This window comes from Salvelinus alpinus, chromosome 31 (assembly GCF_045679555.1).
Source record: "Salvelinus alpinus chromosome 31, SLU_Salpinus.1, whole genome shotgun sequence".
Lineage (NCBI taxonomy): Eukaryota > Metazoa > Chordata > Actinopteri > Salmoniformes > Salmonidae > Salvelinus > Salvelinus alpinus.
In genome coordinates this window covers 8,349,585-8,364,680 of record NC_092116.1, presented here as the reverse complement: position 1 = coordinate 8,364,680, position 15,096 = coordinate 8,349,585, and the positions used below count along the sequence as shown (strand labels likewise).

General features: G+C 42.9%; 1 protein-coding gene across 1 annotated transcript in view; it reads right to left on the bottom strand.

Moving 5' to 3' along the window:
• Positions 1-14,723, bottom strand: part of LOC139561078 (solute carrier family 2, facilitated glucose transporter member 4-like) — a 42,691-nt gene extending 27,968 nt beyond the window's left edge. Inside the window, exons 1-2 of the mRNA XM_071377916.1 lie at positions 14,420-14,723; positions 11,408-11,503 (exon numbers count right to left, since the gene is read on the bottom strand). Of these exons, the coding sequence (XP_071234017.1) occupies positions 11,408-11,503; positions 14,420-14,452 (129 nt within the window). The 5' untranslated portion in view covers positions 14,453-14,723. The remainder of the gene's footprint in view (positions 1-11,407; positions 11,504-14,419) is intronic.
• Positions 14,724-15,096: the final 373 nt, after the last annotated feature.

Sequence of the window (15,096 nt, the reverse complement as noted above, 5' to 3'; positions counted from 1 at the left end):
AATATTCAGAGAACGCTCTGAGAATGTTATTTAAAAACGTACATTCCATTCTCAGCATCAACAAAACTCTCTCTATCCTCTATCTTGTTAAGTGTGTTCTGGTGTGTTGTCCACGCTCATTAATTGGCCACTCCTGATCTTAATTAATGAGTGCTTGTCCAGGCTGTATCACATCCGGCCGTGATTGGGAGTCCCATAGGGTGGCACACAATTGGCCCAGCGTCGTCTGGGTTTGGCCGGGGTAGGCCGTCATTGTAAATAAGAATATTTTCTTAACTGACTTGCCTAGTTAAATAAAGGTTAAATAAAAAATGTTTTAAAATGGTTTCCTTTGAAATGGTCTCTGTTTTAATACATGGCATGCTAGCCCCATAGTGGTAGCATGGGTCCAAGTTTCTTCAGCTAATCCATACACTGTACTCCATGCCATGTGGCAAAGAGACTGGCCTTTCTGCTATCTTCAAATATGAACATGCTATCATTAATGAGATCACGGAGAACAGCTAAGCAACCGTTTTTTGTTTGTTGCTAGCTCAAGTCTAAATTCTCAAAGTAAATACAGTAATTCCAACCACAAAACATCTTAGATTTGATTTTATGCCTCAAAATAGAACCTGCCTAACAGCTAAATGTTTGTTTTTGACTTTATTATAAATTCTAATTCTATTTTCCAGGCACCACATGTTGTAATGGAAAATATTATTTCCAACAACCAATGAGCAAGTTCGCTGTAAATCCAGTGTATATTGAATGTTGTAGACTGCCAAAAGGCCAGTCTCTTTGGCAATGACTGTCACGTTCTGACCTTAGTTCTTTTGTTATTTCTTTGTTTTAGTATGGTCAGGGCGTGAGTTGGGTGGGTTATCTATGTTCGTTTTTCTATGTTGTTTTTTTCGTTTGGCCTGGTATGATTCTCAATCAGAGGCAGGTGTCGTTAGTTGTCTCTGATTGAGAATCATACTTAGGTAGCCTTTTTCTACCTGGGTTTTGTGGGTGGTTATTTTCCGTGTCAGTGTTTGTCCCACACGGAACTGTTTCGGTTTGTATTTCACTTATTGTTTTGTTTCTGTGTTCGTTTGTATTATTAAAATATATTATGGTCACATACCACGCTGCGCATTGGTCCGACATTTCTTACTCCTCGTCAGAGGAGGACGAAGAAAACCGTTACAATGACAAGGAGTGGCATGTTAACTACAGAGACTGGTATTCAGACTACCATCCTGGTGGCTCAGTGGACTCATTCCATGTCTAGAGAACATTAGATTACAGGTTTGAATCTCACTTATACTGTGCCACAATAAAAAAGATGTGTTTGCATGATTAATGCCTAAGGAAATACATTCCCATGTGTCCTATCTGTGCTTGGATTTCAAAACCCAAAATAAGCTAGCAGTGTTATTAAAAGTCTTGTTGAAACATTCAGTAAAAGTTAAGGAAGTTATAAAAAAAAACTCAAAATAACCTATCATTTTGTTCTCAGAGCATTAATAAAACCTACAGGAAAACTTTCAAGGAACCAGAGTAAAACATTCTTAGAACCTCCCTGCTACCTAAAACTAAATGTTCCCAGAACTGTATACATTTTCACTTCTGTTCTCAGAATGTTTTTAAAAAATTAAGTTTAACCGGTCAGGAAACAACCAATGTGAAACCAAAAACATACGTTCTCACAACTTCCAAGAAACCAAATGTGCTTAGCTGGGTATGTTTCAATATATTTGATGTAAACTCAGGAAAAAAATAAACGTCCTCTCACTGTCAACTGTGTTTATTTTCAGCAAACTTAACATGTTTAAATATTTGTAAGAACATAAGACATAAACTGAACAACTTCCACAGACATGTGACTAACAGAAATGGAATAATGTGTCCCTGAACAAAGGGGGGGTCAAAATCAAAGTAACAGGTCAAAATCAAAGTAACAGTCAGTATCTGGTGTGGCCACCAGCTGCATTAAGTACTGCAGTGCATCTCCTCCTCATGGACTGCACCAGATTTCCCAGTTCTTTCTGTGAGATGTTACCCCACTCTTCCACAAAGGCACCTGCAAGTTCCCAGACATTTCTGGGGGGAATGGCAATAGCCCTCACCCTCCGATCCAACAGGTCCCAGGCGTGCTCAATGGGATTGAGATCCGGGCTCTTCGCTGGCCATGGCAGAACACTGACATTCCTGTCTTGCAGGAAATCACGCACAAAACGAGCAGTACGGCTGGTGGCATTGTCATGCTGGAGGGTCATGTCAGGATGAACCTGCAGGAAGGGTACCACATGAGGGAGGAGGATGTCTTCCCTGTAACGCATAGCTTTGAGATTGCCTGCAATGATAACAAGCTCAGTCCGATGATGCTGTGACACATCGCCCCAGACCATGACGGACCATCCACCTCCAAATCGATCCCGCTCCAGAGTACAGGCCTCGGTGTAACGTTCATTCCTTCGATGATAAACGCGAATCCGACCATCACTCCTGGTGAGACAAAACCGCGACTCGTCAGTGAAGAGCACTTTTTGCCAGTCCTGTCTGGTCCAGCAACGGTGGGTTTGTGCCCGTAGGCGACGTTGTTGCCGGTGATGTCTGGTGACAGGCCTACAAGCCCTCAGTCCAGCCCTCAGTTACAACAGGCCTACAAGCCCTCAGTCCAGCCTCTCTCAGCCTATTGCGGACAATCTAAGCACTGATGGAGGGATTGTACGTTCCTGGTGTAACTCGGGCAGTTGTTGTTGCCATCCTGTACCTGTCCCGCAGGTGTGATGTTCGGATGTACCGATCCTGTGCAGGTGTTGTTACACGTGGTCTGCCACTGCGAGGACGATCAGCTGACCGTCCTGTCTCCCTGTAGCTCTGTTTTAGGTGTCTCACAGTGCGGACATTGCAATTTATTGCCCTGGCCACATCTGCAATCCTCATGCCTCCTTGCAGCATGCCTAAGGCACGTTCACGCAGATGAGCAGGGACCCTGGGCATCTTTCTTTTGGTGTTTTTCAGAGTCAGTAGAAAGGCCTCTTTAGTGTCCTACGTTTTCATAACTGTGACCATAATTGCCTACCGTCTGTAAGCTGTTAGTGTCTTAACGACCGTTCCACAGGTGCATGTTCATTAATTGTTTATGGTTCATTGAACAAGCATGGGAAACAGTGTTTAAACCCTTTACAATGAAGATCTGTGAAGTTATTTGGATTTTTACGAATTATCTTTGAAAGACAGGGTCCTGAAAAAGGGACATTTCTTTTTTCTGAGTTTATCATTGCTGATGTATGTTCCATTATATTTGATGCATGTTAGCTGATATATTCTAATATTTCTTATTTCTGTTACATCAAATATATTATAACATATATTAGCTATGTTAGCTGATATATGTTCTAATATATTTGGTGTATGTTAGCTGATATATGATCTGCTATATTTGATGTATTAGTAATTAGCTGATATATGTTCTGATATATGCCACTGCCACATCAGAACCCCATGACCACCAAACCACAACTAAAGCCCCCTTATGAGGGAGGGGCTTTACGACAGTTAATCTAAGAGATTGTCTAGATTGCAGCGGGAGCATCTAACTATATAATGTTCAGGGAGGCTGTACGTGCACTATGGTGTGTTTCTCTCCGAACGCGACACCGCCCGCCCTTGTCTGTGTCACAGCGTGAAGCCTCAACAAACCTTGTGAGTGTCGCCCTAAAAAAAGCCCAAAATAGCCCCTCTTTCCCATGGCACCAGAATCGTTGCCTTAAACCCCTCTGCCTCCGATTTCACCCGTGGCTGTTAAAGGATATCTGAGATGTGGGGGGGTGAAGTGCAGGAATGGGGGTAGATAGATGTGTGAACTGTGCAGGCTTGCGGATGGGTGAGGAGGGCGAGGAGGCAGGGTGAGGGGTCAGGTTTGGGGGTATTTTTTGGCAACGCTGTGTGTTTCCTCATGCGGCTCGTGTTGACATTACTCGGATGCTCCCCTGGCCACTCTCTCTTCTGCTCTTTCCCTCTCTTGTCTCCAATATATTTCTTCCTCCTGCTCTCTTTATCCATCTCCTATTCTGTAATAGTACATCCATCCTCACAGTCTCTCTATTCCCCCTATTATTCCCCCTATCTCCCTCTCTCTTCTATATCCCTACATGTCTTCTTTCCTCCATCGCGACATTTCATTTAGTTTGAATCCTTAATTGATTGCACTGACATTAATATGTTGCTTTTAAAATCTATAGACTCTACTTCATTGTGAACGGGACAAACCTGGTCCTGAGAAAAAAGACAACAATAGCCTGTTTCCGAAAAGGTCATATTAATAATTTATTCAAGCGCTATTCATTACATAAAGAATATCAAAGCGCTTTAAAGCAACACAAAAAAAGACAAGCAATTTAGAAATCAACAACGTCATTCATGAGATGGTAGATCATGAGAGGGTTGGAAAGTTCATGGCTTGAGTGACCATTGGAGGGAGGTGGTCAAATGAGATGAACAATTAATTATTTAAAAAAATAATTTCATGCAATTCTACTCATTTTACTCTTCCCTCACCCTTGACCCATCTCATTTTACTCTTCCCTCACCCTTGACCCATCCCCCTCTACTTTCTTCACAGCCTCAGCATACGACACCTTCTGCACTACTCTGACTCTGGCCACTTCAACCTGCCTCTCTCGTACCGGACACTTCCGATTCCCAGCGGCATGGTCACCCCTACAGTTAACCCACACAACCTTATCCACTGAAACTACACAATCTTCTGTCCCTTGCCTTCCTGCACACTTCCCACATCTTGGAATCTCCTTCCTACACACTGACATGACCATAAACATGGCACCTTAAACAACACAGTGGATTCAGCACAAAAGCTCTAATAGGATAACTGATATATCCTAACATAACTTTAATTAATCAGTTGGATGGGCATTTGATTTCTATAGGCGGCAAGTTTTTTTCTCACGGGACCTCCTGTTGCAGCAAACCGCTCGCCCACAAGACACCGGACACGCTGTCTGCTATCGGACACGCTGTCTGCTATCTGATCTGCCCGGTACAGTTGAAACCGGGATTCACTTTTCCAGCGTGCCACTGGCCATCGAAAGTGAGTATTTGCCCACTGAAGTCAGTTACAACGCTGAACTACAGTCAGGTCAAGACCCTGGTGAGGACGACGAGCACACAGTGCATTCGGAAAGTATTCAGACCCCTTGACTTTTTCCACATTTTGTTACGTTACAGCCTTATTCTAAAATGGATTAAATGACAAAGCAAAAACAGTTAAAAAAAAATATATATATTAAATTGAAAATAAAAACCGCAAATGTTATTTATCACATGCTCCGAATACAACAGGTGTAGACCTTTGTCTTGCTCACATTGAGGGAGAGGTTGTTGTCCTGGCACCACACTGCCAGGTCTATGACCTCCTCCCTATAGGCTGTCTCATTGTTGTCGCTGATCAGGCCTACCACTGTGTCATCAGCAAACTTAATGACGGTGTTGGAGTCGTGTTTGACCACGCAGTCGTGGATGAACAGGAAGTACAGGAGGGGACTAAGCACGCACCCCTGAGGGGCGCCAGTGTTGCGGATCAGCGTGGCAGATGTGTTGTTGCCTACCCTTACCACCTGGGGGAGGCCCGTCAGGAAGTCCAGGATCCAATTGCAGAGAGATGTGTTTAGTCCCAGGGTCCTTAGCTTAGTGATGAGCTTTGTGGGCACTATGGTGTTGAATGCTGAGCTGAAGTCAATGAACACCATTCTTACATAGGTGTTCCTTTTGTCCAGGTGGGAAAGGGCAGAGTTGAGTGCGATTGAGAATGCGTCATCTGTGGATCTGTTGGGGCGGTATGCGAATTGGAGTGGGTCTAGGGTTTCCGGGATGATGGTGTTTCTTATAAGCGTCCGGATTAGTGTTCCGCTCCTTGAAAGAGGCAGCTCTAGCCTTTAGCTCGGTGCGGTTCACTGTAATCCATGGCTTCTGGTTGGGATATGTCTGTATGGTCACTGTGAGGACAACGTCATCGATACACTTATTGATAAAGCCGGCGACTGAGGTGGTATACTCCTCAATGCCATTGGATGAATCCCGGAAAAAATTCCAGTCTGTGCTAGCAAAACAGTCCTGTAGATTAGCATGCGCGTCATCTGACCACTTCCGTATTGAGCGAGTCACTGGTACTTCCTGCTTTAGCTTTTGCTTGTACGCAGGAATCAGGAGGATAGAATTATGGTCAGATTTGCCAAATGGAGGGCGAGGGAGAGCTTTGTATGTGTCTCTGTGTGTGGAGTAAAGGTGGTCTAGAGTTTTTTTCCCCCTTTAGTTGCACATGTGACATGCTGGTCGAAATTTGGTCAAATGGATTTAAGTTTTCTTGCATTAAAGTCCCCGGCCACTAGGCGCGCCACTACTAGATGTGCATTTTCTTGTTTGCTTATGGCCTTATACAGCTCGTTGAGTGTGGTCTTAGTGCCAGCATTGGTTTGTGGTGGTAAATAGACAGTTTCGAATAATATAGATGACAACTCTCTTGGTAGATAGTGTGGTCTACAGCTTATCATGAGGTACTCTACCTCAGGCGAGCAATACCTTGAGACTTCTTTAAAATTAGAAATCGCGCACCAGCTGTTATTTACAAATAGACACACATCCCACCCCTCGTCTTACCAGACATAGCTTCTCTGTCCTGCCGATGCACGGAATACCCAGCCAGCTCTATAGCATCCGTTCAGCCACGACTCAATGAAACATAAGATATTATAGTTTTTAATGTCCCGTTGGTAGGATGGTCTTAATCGTAGATCATCCATTCTATTTTCCAGTGATTGCACGTTGGCCAATAGTACGGATGGTAGTGGCGGTTTACTCATACATAAGTATTCAGACCCTTTACTCAGTACTTTGTTGAAGCACCTTTGGTAGGGATTACAGCCTAGAGTCTTCTTGGGTATGAATTTGGGGAGTTTCACCCATTCTTCTCTGCACAGCTATTTTCAGGTCTCTCCAGAGATGTTCGATCGGGTTCAAGTCGGGCTCTGGCTGGGCCACACAAGGACATTCAGAGACTTCTCTCGAAGGCACTCCTGCATTGACTTGGCTGTGTGCTTAGGGTCACTGTCCTGTTGGAAGGTGAACCTTCGCCCTAGTCTGAGGTCCTGAGTGCTCTGGACCAGGTTTTCATCAAGGATCTCTCCGTACTTTGCTCCGTTCATCTTTCCCTCGATCCTGACTAGTCTCCCAGTCACTGCAGCTGAAAAACATCCCCACAGCACCACCATGCTTCACCTTAGTGATGGTGCCAGGTTTCCTCCAGACATGACGCTTAGCATTCAGGCCAAAAAGTTAAATCTTAGTTTCATCAGACCAAAGAATCTTGTTTCTCATGGTATGAGTCCTTTAGGTGCCTTTTGGCAAAATCCAAGCGGGCTGTCATGTGCCTTTTACTGAGGGGTGGCTTCCATCTGGCCACTCTACCATAAAGGCGTGATTGGTGGAGTGCTGCAGAGATGCTCTCCCATCTCCACAGAGGAACTCTAGAGCTCCGTCAGAGTGACCATTGCGTTCTTGGTCACTTCCCTCCAATGAAGTTGCAGAAACATGTCAAGGATGGTCAATGGAAACAGGATGCGCCTGAGCTCAATTTCGAGTCTCATAGCAAAGGATCTGAAGACTTATGTAAATAAGGTATTTCTGTTTTTTAATTATAATACATTTGCACAAATTTCTAAAAACCTGTTTTTGATTCCTCATTATGGGTTATTGTGTGTAGATTGATGAGATTATTATTATTTTTTAATCCATTTTAGAATAAGGCCGTAATTTAACAAAATGTGGAAAAAGTTAAGGGATCTGAATACTTTCCGAATGCACTGTTCGTAGCCCATGTATCTGATGATGTCTGTCCAAAAAAAAGTATGATATGCCATACTCCTTTTTGTCCAGACAGCATCAGATACATGGTCTACACATACTGAGGCAGAGGACCGCTGTTCCCCTCGCTCGGATGCTTTATCTGAGATTGATGCTTCTTTCTGTCGGCGCGAGTCTCGGTCAAATAAATGATCAATATTTCAATTTTTCGACCTCATGGTGCCATGGCAACAGTATGCATGTTTTAGTCATCCTAAAGGTATTAATTCCCAGATCAGCTCTTAAATTCCCAGATCAGCTCGTATGTGATAACTTTTTAGTTCCTTAAATGTGCTGAGAATGTTCCAAAGCCAAGCGACTATCATGCACCATTCCCAGAAAGTTGAGGGAACGTTTTATTCAAAACCACCAAATGACAACCACACTCTCACAAAGTTCTAAGAAATATATGCTTCTCAGAACATTATGTGCTAGCTGGGTTGTTCATGCAGGAGCTACAGACTCCAGTAGAAAGAGCTTAGCCAACTGTCTTCCATGATGAAAAGGCAAGATGGAGCTAACAGATATGGCAGCTCTGCTTCTAGTTCCTAAGCAACTTTGCAGTATTTAGTTATTTCTTACATTATTAGCCCAGAATAGTTTTTTTATATTACTCGCTAATGTTCAGTCTCTGGATAATAAAGTAGACGAGCTCAGGGCTAGGATCTCCTTCCAGAGAGACATCAGGGATTGTAACATACTCTGTTTCACGGAAACATTGTTCTCTCGGTATATAATGTCCCAGTTCATACTGCCAGCTGGGTTCTCAGTACATCGCACAGATATGAATAAAGAACTCTCCGGGAAGAAGAAAGGCGGGGGTGTATGTTTCATAATTAACTACTCATGGTGTGATTGTGATAACATACAGAAACTCAAGTCCTTTTGTTCACCCGACCTAGAATACCTCACAATCAAATGCCGACCATATTTTTACCTCCCAAGATAATTCTCTTATAGTCACAGCTTGTATATACCCCCTCAAGCCGATACCACAACGGCCCTCAAAGAACTACACTGGACTTTATGCAAACTGGAAACCACATATCCTGAGGACGCATTTATTGTAGCTGGGGATTTTAACAAAGCTAATTTGAGGAAAACGCTACCGAAGATCTATCAACACATTGATGGTAGTACTCGAATAACATTGACAAATACACAGACACGGTGACTGAGTTAATTAGGAAGTGTATAGGAGATGTTGTACCCACTGTGACTATTAAAACCTACCCAAACCAGAAACCGTGGATAGATGGCAACATTCACGCAAAACTGAAAGCGTGAACCACAGCATTTAACCGTGGCAAGGTGAATGGGAATATGGCAGAATACAAACAGAGTAGTTATTCCCTCCATAAGGCAATCAAACAGACAAAATGTCAGTACAGAGACAAAGTGTAGTCACAATTCAAAGGCTCAGACACAAGACGTATGTGGCAGGGTCTACAGACAATCACGGACTACAGAGAGAAAACCAGCTACTTCGCGGATACCGACGTTTTGCTTCCGGACAAGCTAAACACCTTCTTTGCCCACTTTGAGGATAACATAGTGCCACCGACGTGGCCCACTACCAAGGACTGTGTGTTCTCCTTCTCGGTAGCCGTCTTGAGTAAGACGTTAAAGCTTGTTAACCCTCCCAAAGCTGCTAGCCCAGACGGCATCCCTAGCCGCGTCCTCAGACAATGCTCAGACCAGCTGGCTGGAGTGTTTACGGACATATTCAATCTTTCCCTATCCCAATCTGCTGTCCCCACTTGCTTCAAGATGTCCACCATTGTTCCTGTACCCAAGAAAGCAAAGGTAACTGAACTAAATTACTATTGCCCCGTAACACTCACTTCTGTCATCATGAAGTGCTGTGAGAGGCTAGTTAAGGATCATATCACCTCTACCTTACCTGACATCCTAGACCCATTTCAATTTGCTTACCGCCCTAATAGATCCACAGACGATGATCGCCATCGGGCTGCACACTGCGCTATTCCATCTGGACAAGAGGAATACCTATGTAAGAATGCTGTTCATTGACTATAGCTTAGCATTCAACACCATAGTATCCTCCAAACTCATCATTAAGCTCGGGGCCCTGGGTCTGAACCTCGCCCTGTGATGGGCCGCCCCCAGGTGGTGAAGGTAGGAAAGAACACCTCCACTTCACTGATCCTCAACACAGGGGCCCCACAAGGGTGTGTGCTCAGCCCCCTCCTGTACTCCATGTTCGCCCATGACTGCGTGGCCACGCATGCCTCCACCTCAATCATCAAGTTTGCAGACGGCACAACAGTAGTAGGCCTGATTACCAACAATGACGAGACAGCCTACAAGGAGGAGATGAGGGCCCTGGGAGTGTGGTGCCAGGAAAATAACCTCTCACTCAATGTAAACAAAACAAAGCAGCTGATCGTGGACTTCAGGAAACAGCAAAGGGAGCACGCCACTATCCACATCGACGGGACCACAGTGGAGAAGGTGGAAAGCTTCAAGTTCCTCGGCGTAAACATCACTGACAATCTGAAATGGCTAACCCACACAGACAGTGTGGTGAAGGCGCAACAGCGTCTCTTCAACCTCAGGAGACTGAAGAAATTTTGCCTTGGCCCCTAAAACCCTAACAAACCTTTACAGTTGCACAATTGAGAGCATCCTTTCGGGCTGTATCACCGCCTGGTACGGCAACTGCACCGCCCACAAACACAGGGCTCTCCAGAGGGTGGTGCGGTGTGCCCAACACATCACCGGGGGCAAACTACCTGCTCTCCAGGACACCTACAGCACCCGATGTCACAGGAAGATCATCAAGGACATCAACCACCCGGGCCACGGCCTGTTCACCCCGCTATCATCTAGAAGTCGAGGTCAGTACATGTGCATCAAAGCTGGGACCGAGAGACTGAAAAACAGCTTCTATCTCAAGGCTATCAGACTGTTAAATCGACATCACTAGTCGGCTTCCTCCCGGTTACGCAACCCTTCACCTTAGAGGCTGCTGCCCTATATAAATTACATGGAATCACTGGCCACTTTTATAATGGAACACTAGTCATTTTAATAATGTTTAAATAATGTTTACATACTGCTTTACTCATCTCATATGTATATACTGTATTCTATTCTACTGTATTTTAGTCAATGCCACTCCAACATTGCTTGATCTAATATTTATATATTTCTTAATTCCATTCTTTAACTTTTAGATGTCTGTGTATTGTTGTGATTGTTAGATACTACTGCACTGTTGGAGCTAGGAACACAAGCATTTCGCATGTGTATGTCACCAATAACATTTGATTTGATACCAAACATGCCCCCTGACAACATTCTAATTGGGATTCTATTAGAATTTAACGGTCTTGAATGTACTGTAACTTTTGGTGCCAAAGTGGGCCTGATTTTGCCAGAATCTGTATATCTATGGCACTGGTTAAAGGGAAAACTAGTATGGTTCTGGAGATAATAAATATGAGGTTAAAAAGTGGTGGGATTCCCCTTTAATGAAATTGCAAGTTGGTCTTACCTTCTGAGGTGCATTGATGACGCCGATATTGTATCCAAACTGAAAGGAGCCCAATACAGCAGTGAACACTGAGAGAGCAAGGGTTCCAGTCACTGTCTGTAGTGGACACACACAAGAGGAAGACAACACCTCTGTTATTATGGTGAAATTGTGTGGTTGCTTGCAGAGCCATATATTTAGATTTAAATATGTGTCTCTGGTTGTTCATAAAGGGAAACAAGGACTGTGGGATTGTGCCCATTGGAGCGGGATATAGAGCGGATGGATAACCTAGAAAGGCATGGTTTGTTGCAAAAACAACCTAACCCCCCCAGACACACACGCAACAGCCTCTCTAATATCCACTATTTATAACTGTGATACCAATGAGAAAGGATCTTTCTAGCTGTGTCCAGGACTTAACTGTGTATCGTGTGATTGGGTGACTGAACGCTGAGTTCCATCCTAGTTCCCGTCTAGGTTGAAGATGACAATATATATACAGTATATAAAGCCCACAGGCACATGTTGCCATGGTGACTGACAGCTTGGGGCTCTGGGAGAGACTGACCAGGCTTTCCTAGGGCTTACATCTGTTTACCTTCAACACAGCAAGCTGACTGGCTCCAGCAGCCATCCCAACATACCACTGAATTCACAATAGTTAAACATGACTGGCTCCAGCAGCCATCCCAACATACCACTGAATTCACAATAGTTAAACATGGGCTGTAATGCACAGTTACTTAGTTCTTATCCGATATTAACTAGATAGGGTTAACAGTTTTCTTCTCCAAAAATGTTATCAATATGTTATGTTATTAATGAAAACATATACATGGTGTTCACTGTTATGTTTTATCTAAACTATACAAGACTGTGCAAAGCATTTCCCCTCTGAGGACATCATTCTATTCTATTCTGAAAAATTGTAGAATGGTCCATTAATAAATGTCCCAATGTGTGTGCATATTACATTAGAATCCTACACCTGGTTGAGTTTGTGTCGGAGGTGTGTCTGTCTGTGTTGCTGTGACATGATGACCTTGCAGTGTTGAGTACCCAGACAGGGTGTGTTTTGTCAACATAAAAGCAAAACAAAGGTAAAGTGTGTGCATGTGTTTGTCTAAGCAGTGGCGTAAAGCAACAAAGTAAAAATACTTTGAAGTACTTAAGTTGTTTTTTGGAGTATCTGTACTTTACTTCTTATATTTTTGACTACTTTTACTTTTACTCCACTACATTCCTAAAGAAAATATGTACTTTTTACTCCCATATAGTTTCCCTGACACCAAAAAGTACTTGTTACATTTTGAATGCTTAGCAGGACAGGAAAATGGTACAATTTACACACTTATCAAGAGAGAACATGTGGTCATCCCTACTGCCTCTGATCTGGCGGACTAACTTAACACAAATGCTTAGTTTGTAAATGATTTCTGAGTGTGGCTCTGGCTATTCGTAAATAAAAAAGTAAATTGTGCAGTCTGGTTTGCTTAATATATTGAATTGATTTATAGTATTTACTTTCACTTTTGATACTTAAGTATATTTTAACAATTCCATTTGCTTTTGATACTTAAGTACATTTAAAACCAAATAATTTTTTACTTTTACTCAAGTAGTATTTTACTGGGTGACTTTGCACTCTACTTGAGTCATTTTCTATTTAGTTTACTTTTACTCAAGTATGACAATTGGGTACTTTTTCAGCCACTGTGTGTGTGTGTGTTAGTGTTTGTGTTAAAAAGGCCCTTATAGACCATGATTGACCTGCCAATGAACCAATCCCTGCTCCCGTGTGTCCTCTAATTACCTTGCTGGGGCCCGCCTACTGTGCGTGGCTAATCTGATAAAGTGAGGGATATGGTGTTTGTACTTGTTTGTGTGCTAGGCTAATAATTTGGTAACATGACCTGCCTAGCCTGCTACATGTTTGTAGCCCACTGCGAATCATAATGATGACTACATGGGGGCTGTTCAGTCTGATGCCATTGTCTCACACTTTGGCTCTAATTGTGCAGATATAGTGCATAATTAACTGGTATAATTGTATGCTACAATGATGGTGCAATGATATACAATGATTATATTCTTGAATATATGTACTAGTTTAATAGTGTTTTTAGTATGAGCTGTGGTATGTAACACAAACCGGTGGGACTGGGTCACCTACCAACCCATATGCATCTCAGCCCTGACCTGTAAACCGGTATCTCCTGGTCAAGGTCACTATAGGACAAATAAGGGCTCACATATTTTGACAATCTTCCTGAAAGTAGAACGTTTGTTAGAGCCATATATTTAGAGGGTCTGGCCTACTTTTAGAATGTGAAAGTCTAATTTTAGACATTCAGTTACATAGCATTATTTAAATATTCCCCATGTAACGTTATTGGGGTTCTAAATGTAAATGCTCACAATGCCGATTCTGATGGATGAATAGCAATTGCTATAATTATTCTAAAAGCACGTTTCATTCGCGAAAATTAGTTTAGATTTTTAATATTCCATATCTCACTGACACTTGTCTGTATTCTGATTTCACATCTCAACATTTCACAGCTGCAAAGTGGTATTAGGCTAAAGTTAGTCACCATTTCCTCAGATTACATAAATTTTTCAAAGGCGTTCATATGAACCAGTCATTTCGTCAGGTGTGGAAGAGTCATCCCTCGCCTGAGATAAGAAAGTGAAAGGGGATGAGAACGAAGAGATAAAGAGGCAACTTTTAGCTGGGTGGAGATATCAATTAGCCTATTGTAAAAGTTCTTAATGGATCTCTAAAACATGGATTACAAAATGTAGACAATGTATGTATTTAAAGGATATTTATACTTTAATAGACTTTTTATAAACAAAATATACATTTTCATTCACACATGCAGAGACATGGGTTAGGCTGCTGAAAATCGGTCTCCATAGGCTATAACTTATGCGTAAATTCTACTTCATGCATCAGAGGCTACTCGTTGTTAGTGAGCATGAAAACATTTCATATTTTCTTATCAAAACGAGTAATGTTGACAATACCTCCACTCCAAGTTGCTGAAACCCAGGCGGCATGGCTTTGACCGCGCGAGACACCAATTACAGTCCGTGACAGTTGTCCCGCTCCCCCACGCGCACTCCCAACTGGACACGACGTGAAAAACCTCACTTGGAATATAGACAATAAGCCTGGCACTTGTATTAAATGTTGACCGGTAAAGTCAAATCCAAGACAAGGATTGAAACACAAGTGAAAAGCGACAAAGTTGCAATAGTTCAAAAGTTTTAACTCTGCGTCTCCTCGCTTTGAAGTTTGTGGCGAGTCCGGGTCTACCTTGGATAGAATGACATTGGCGCACACCTCTCTTGGTATTTTCTAAATGAGAGAGGGAGGGGTGACTGGAGGGAGTTTCAGCCGTCACAGAGGTCGTCTTTTGCGGCAAGATGAAAGCAGGAGCTGTATTGACCTTATTCACCATTGGCTGAAGTCAAGAGGAGTGTTATCTGTACACAGAACGGCCACTGTGATTCCTACTAGGTTTGCACTGTGGCCCTTTCAGATTCCATAAGTCGCCTTTTAAATATTGGACACATGTAAGTATGTGAAAAAGGACCAATCATGTGATGAATCATGCAGTTGTTAAAAGCACTATAAAAAGTGCAGTAGGCTAGTTGGTCTAATTTTTAAGTATTCCCTCACTCTTATTAAACCTTATGTG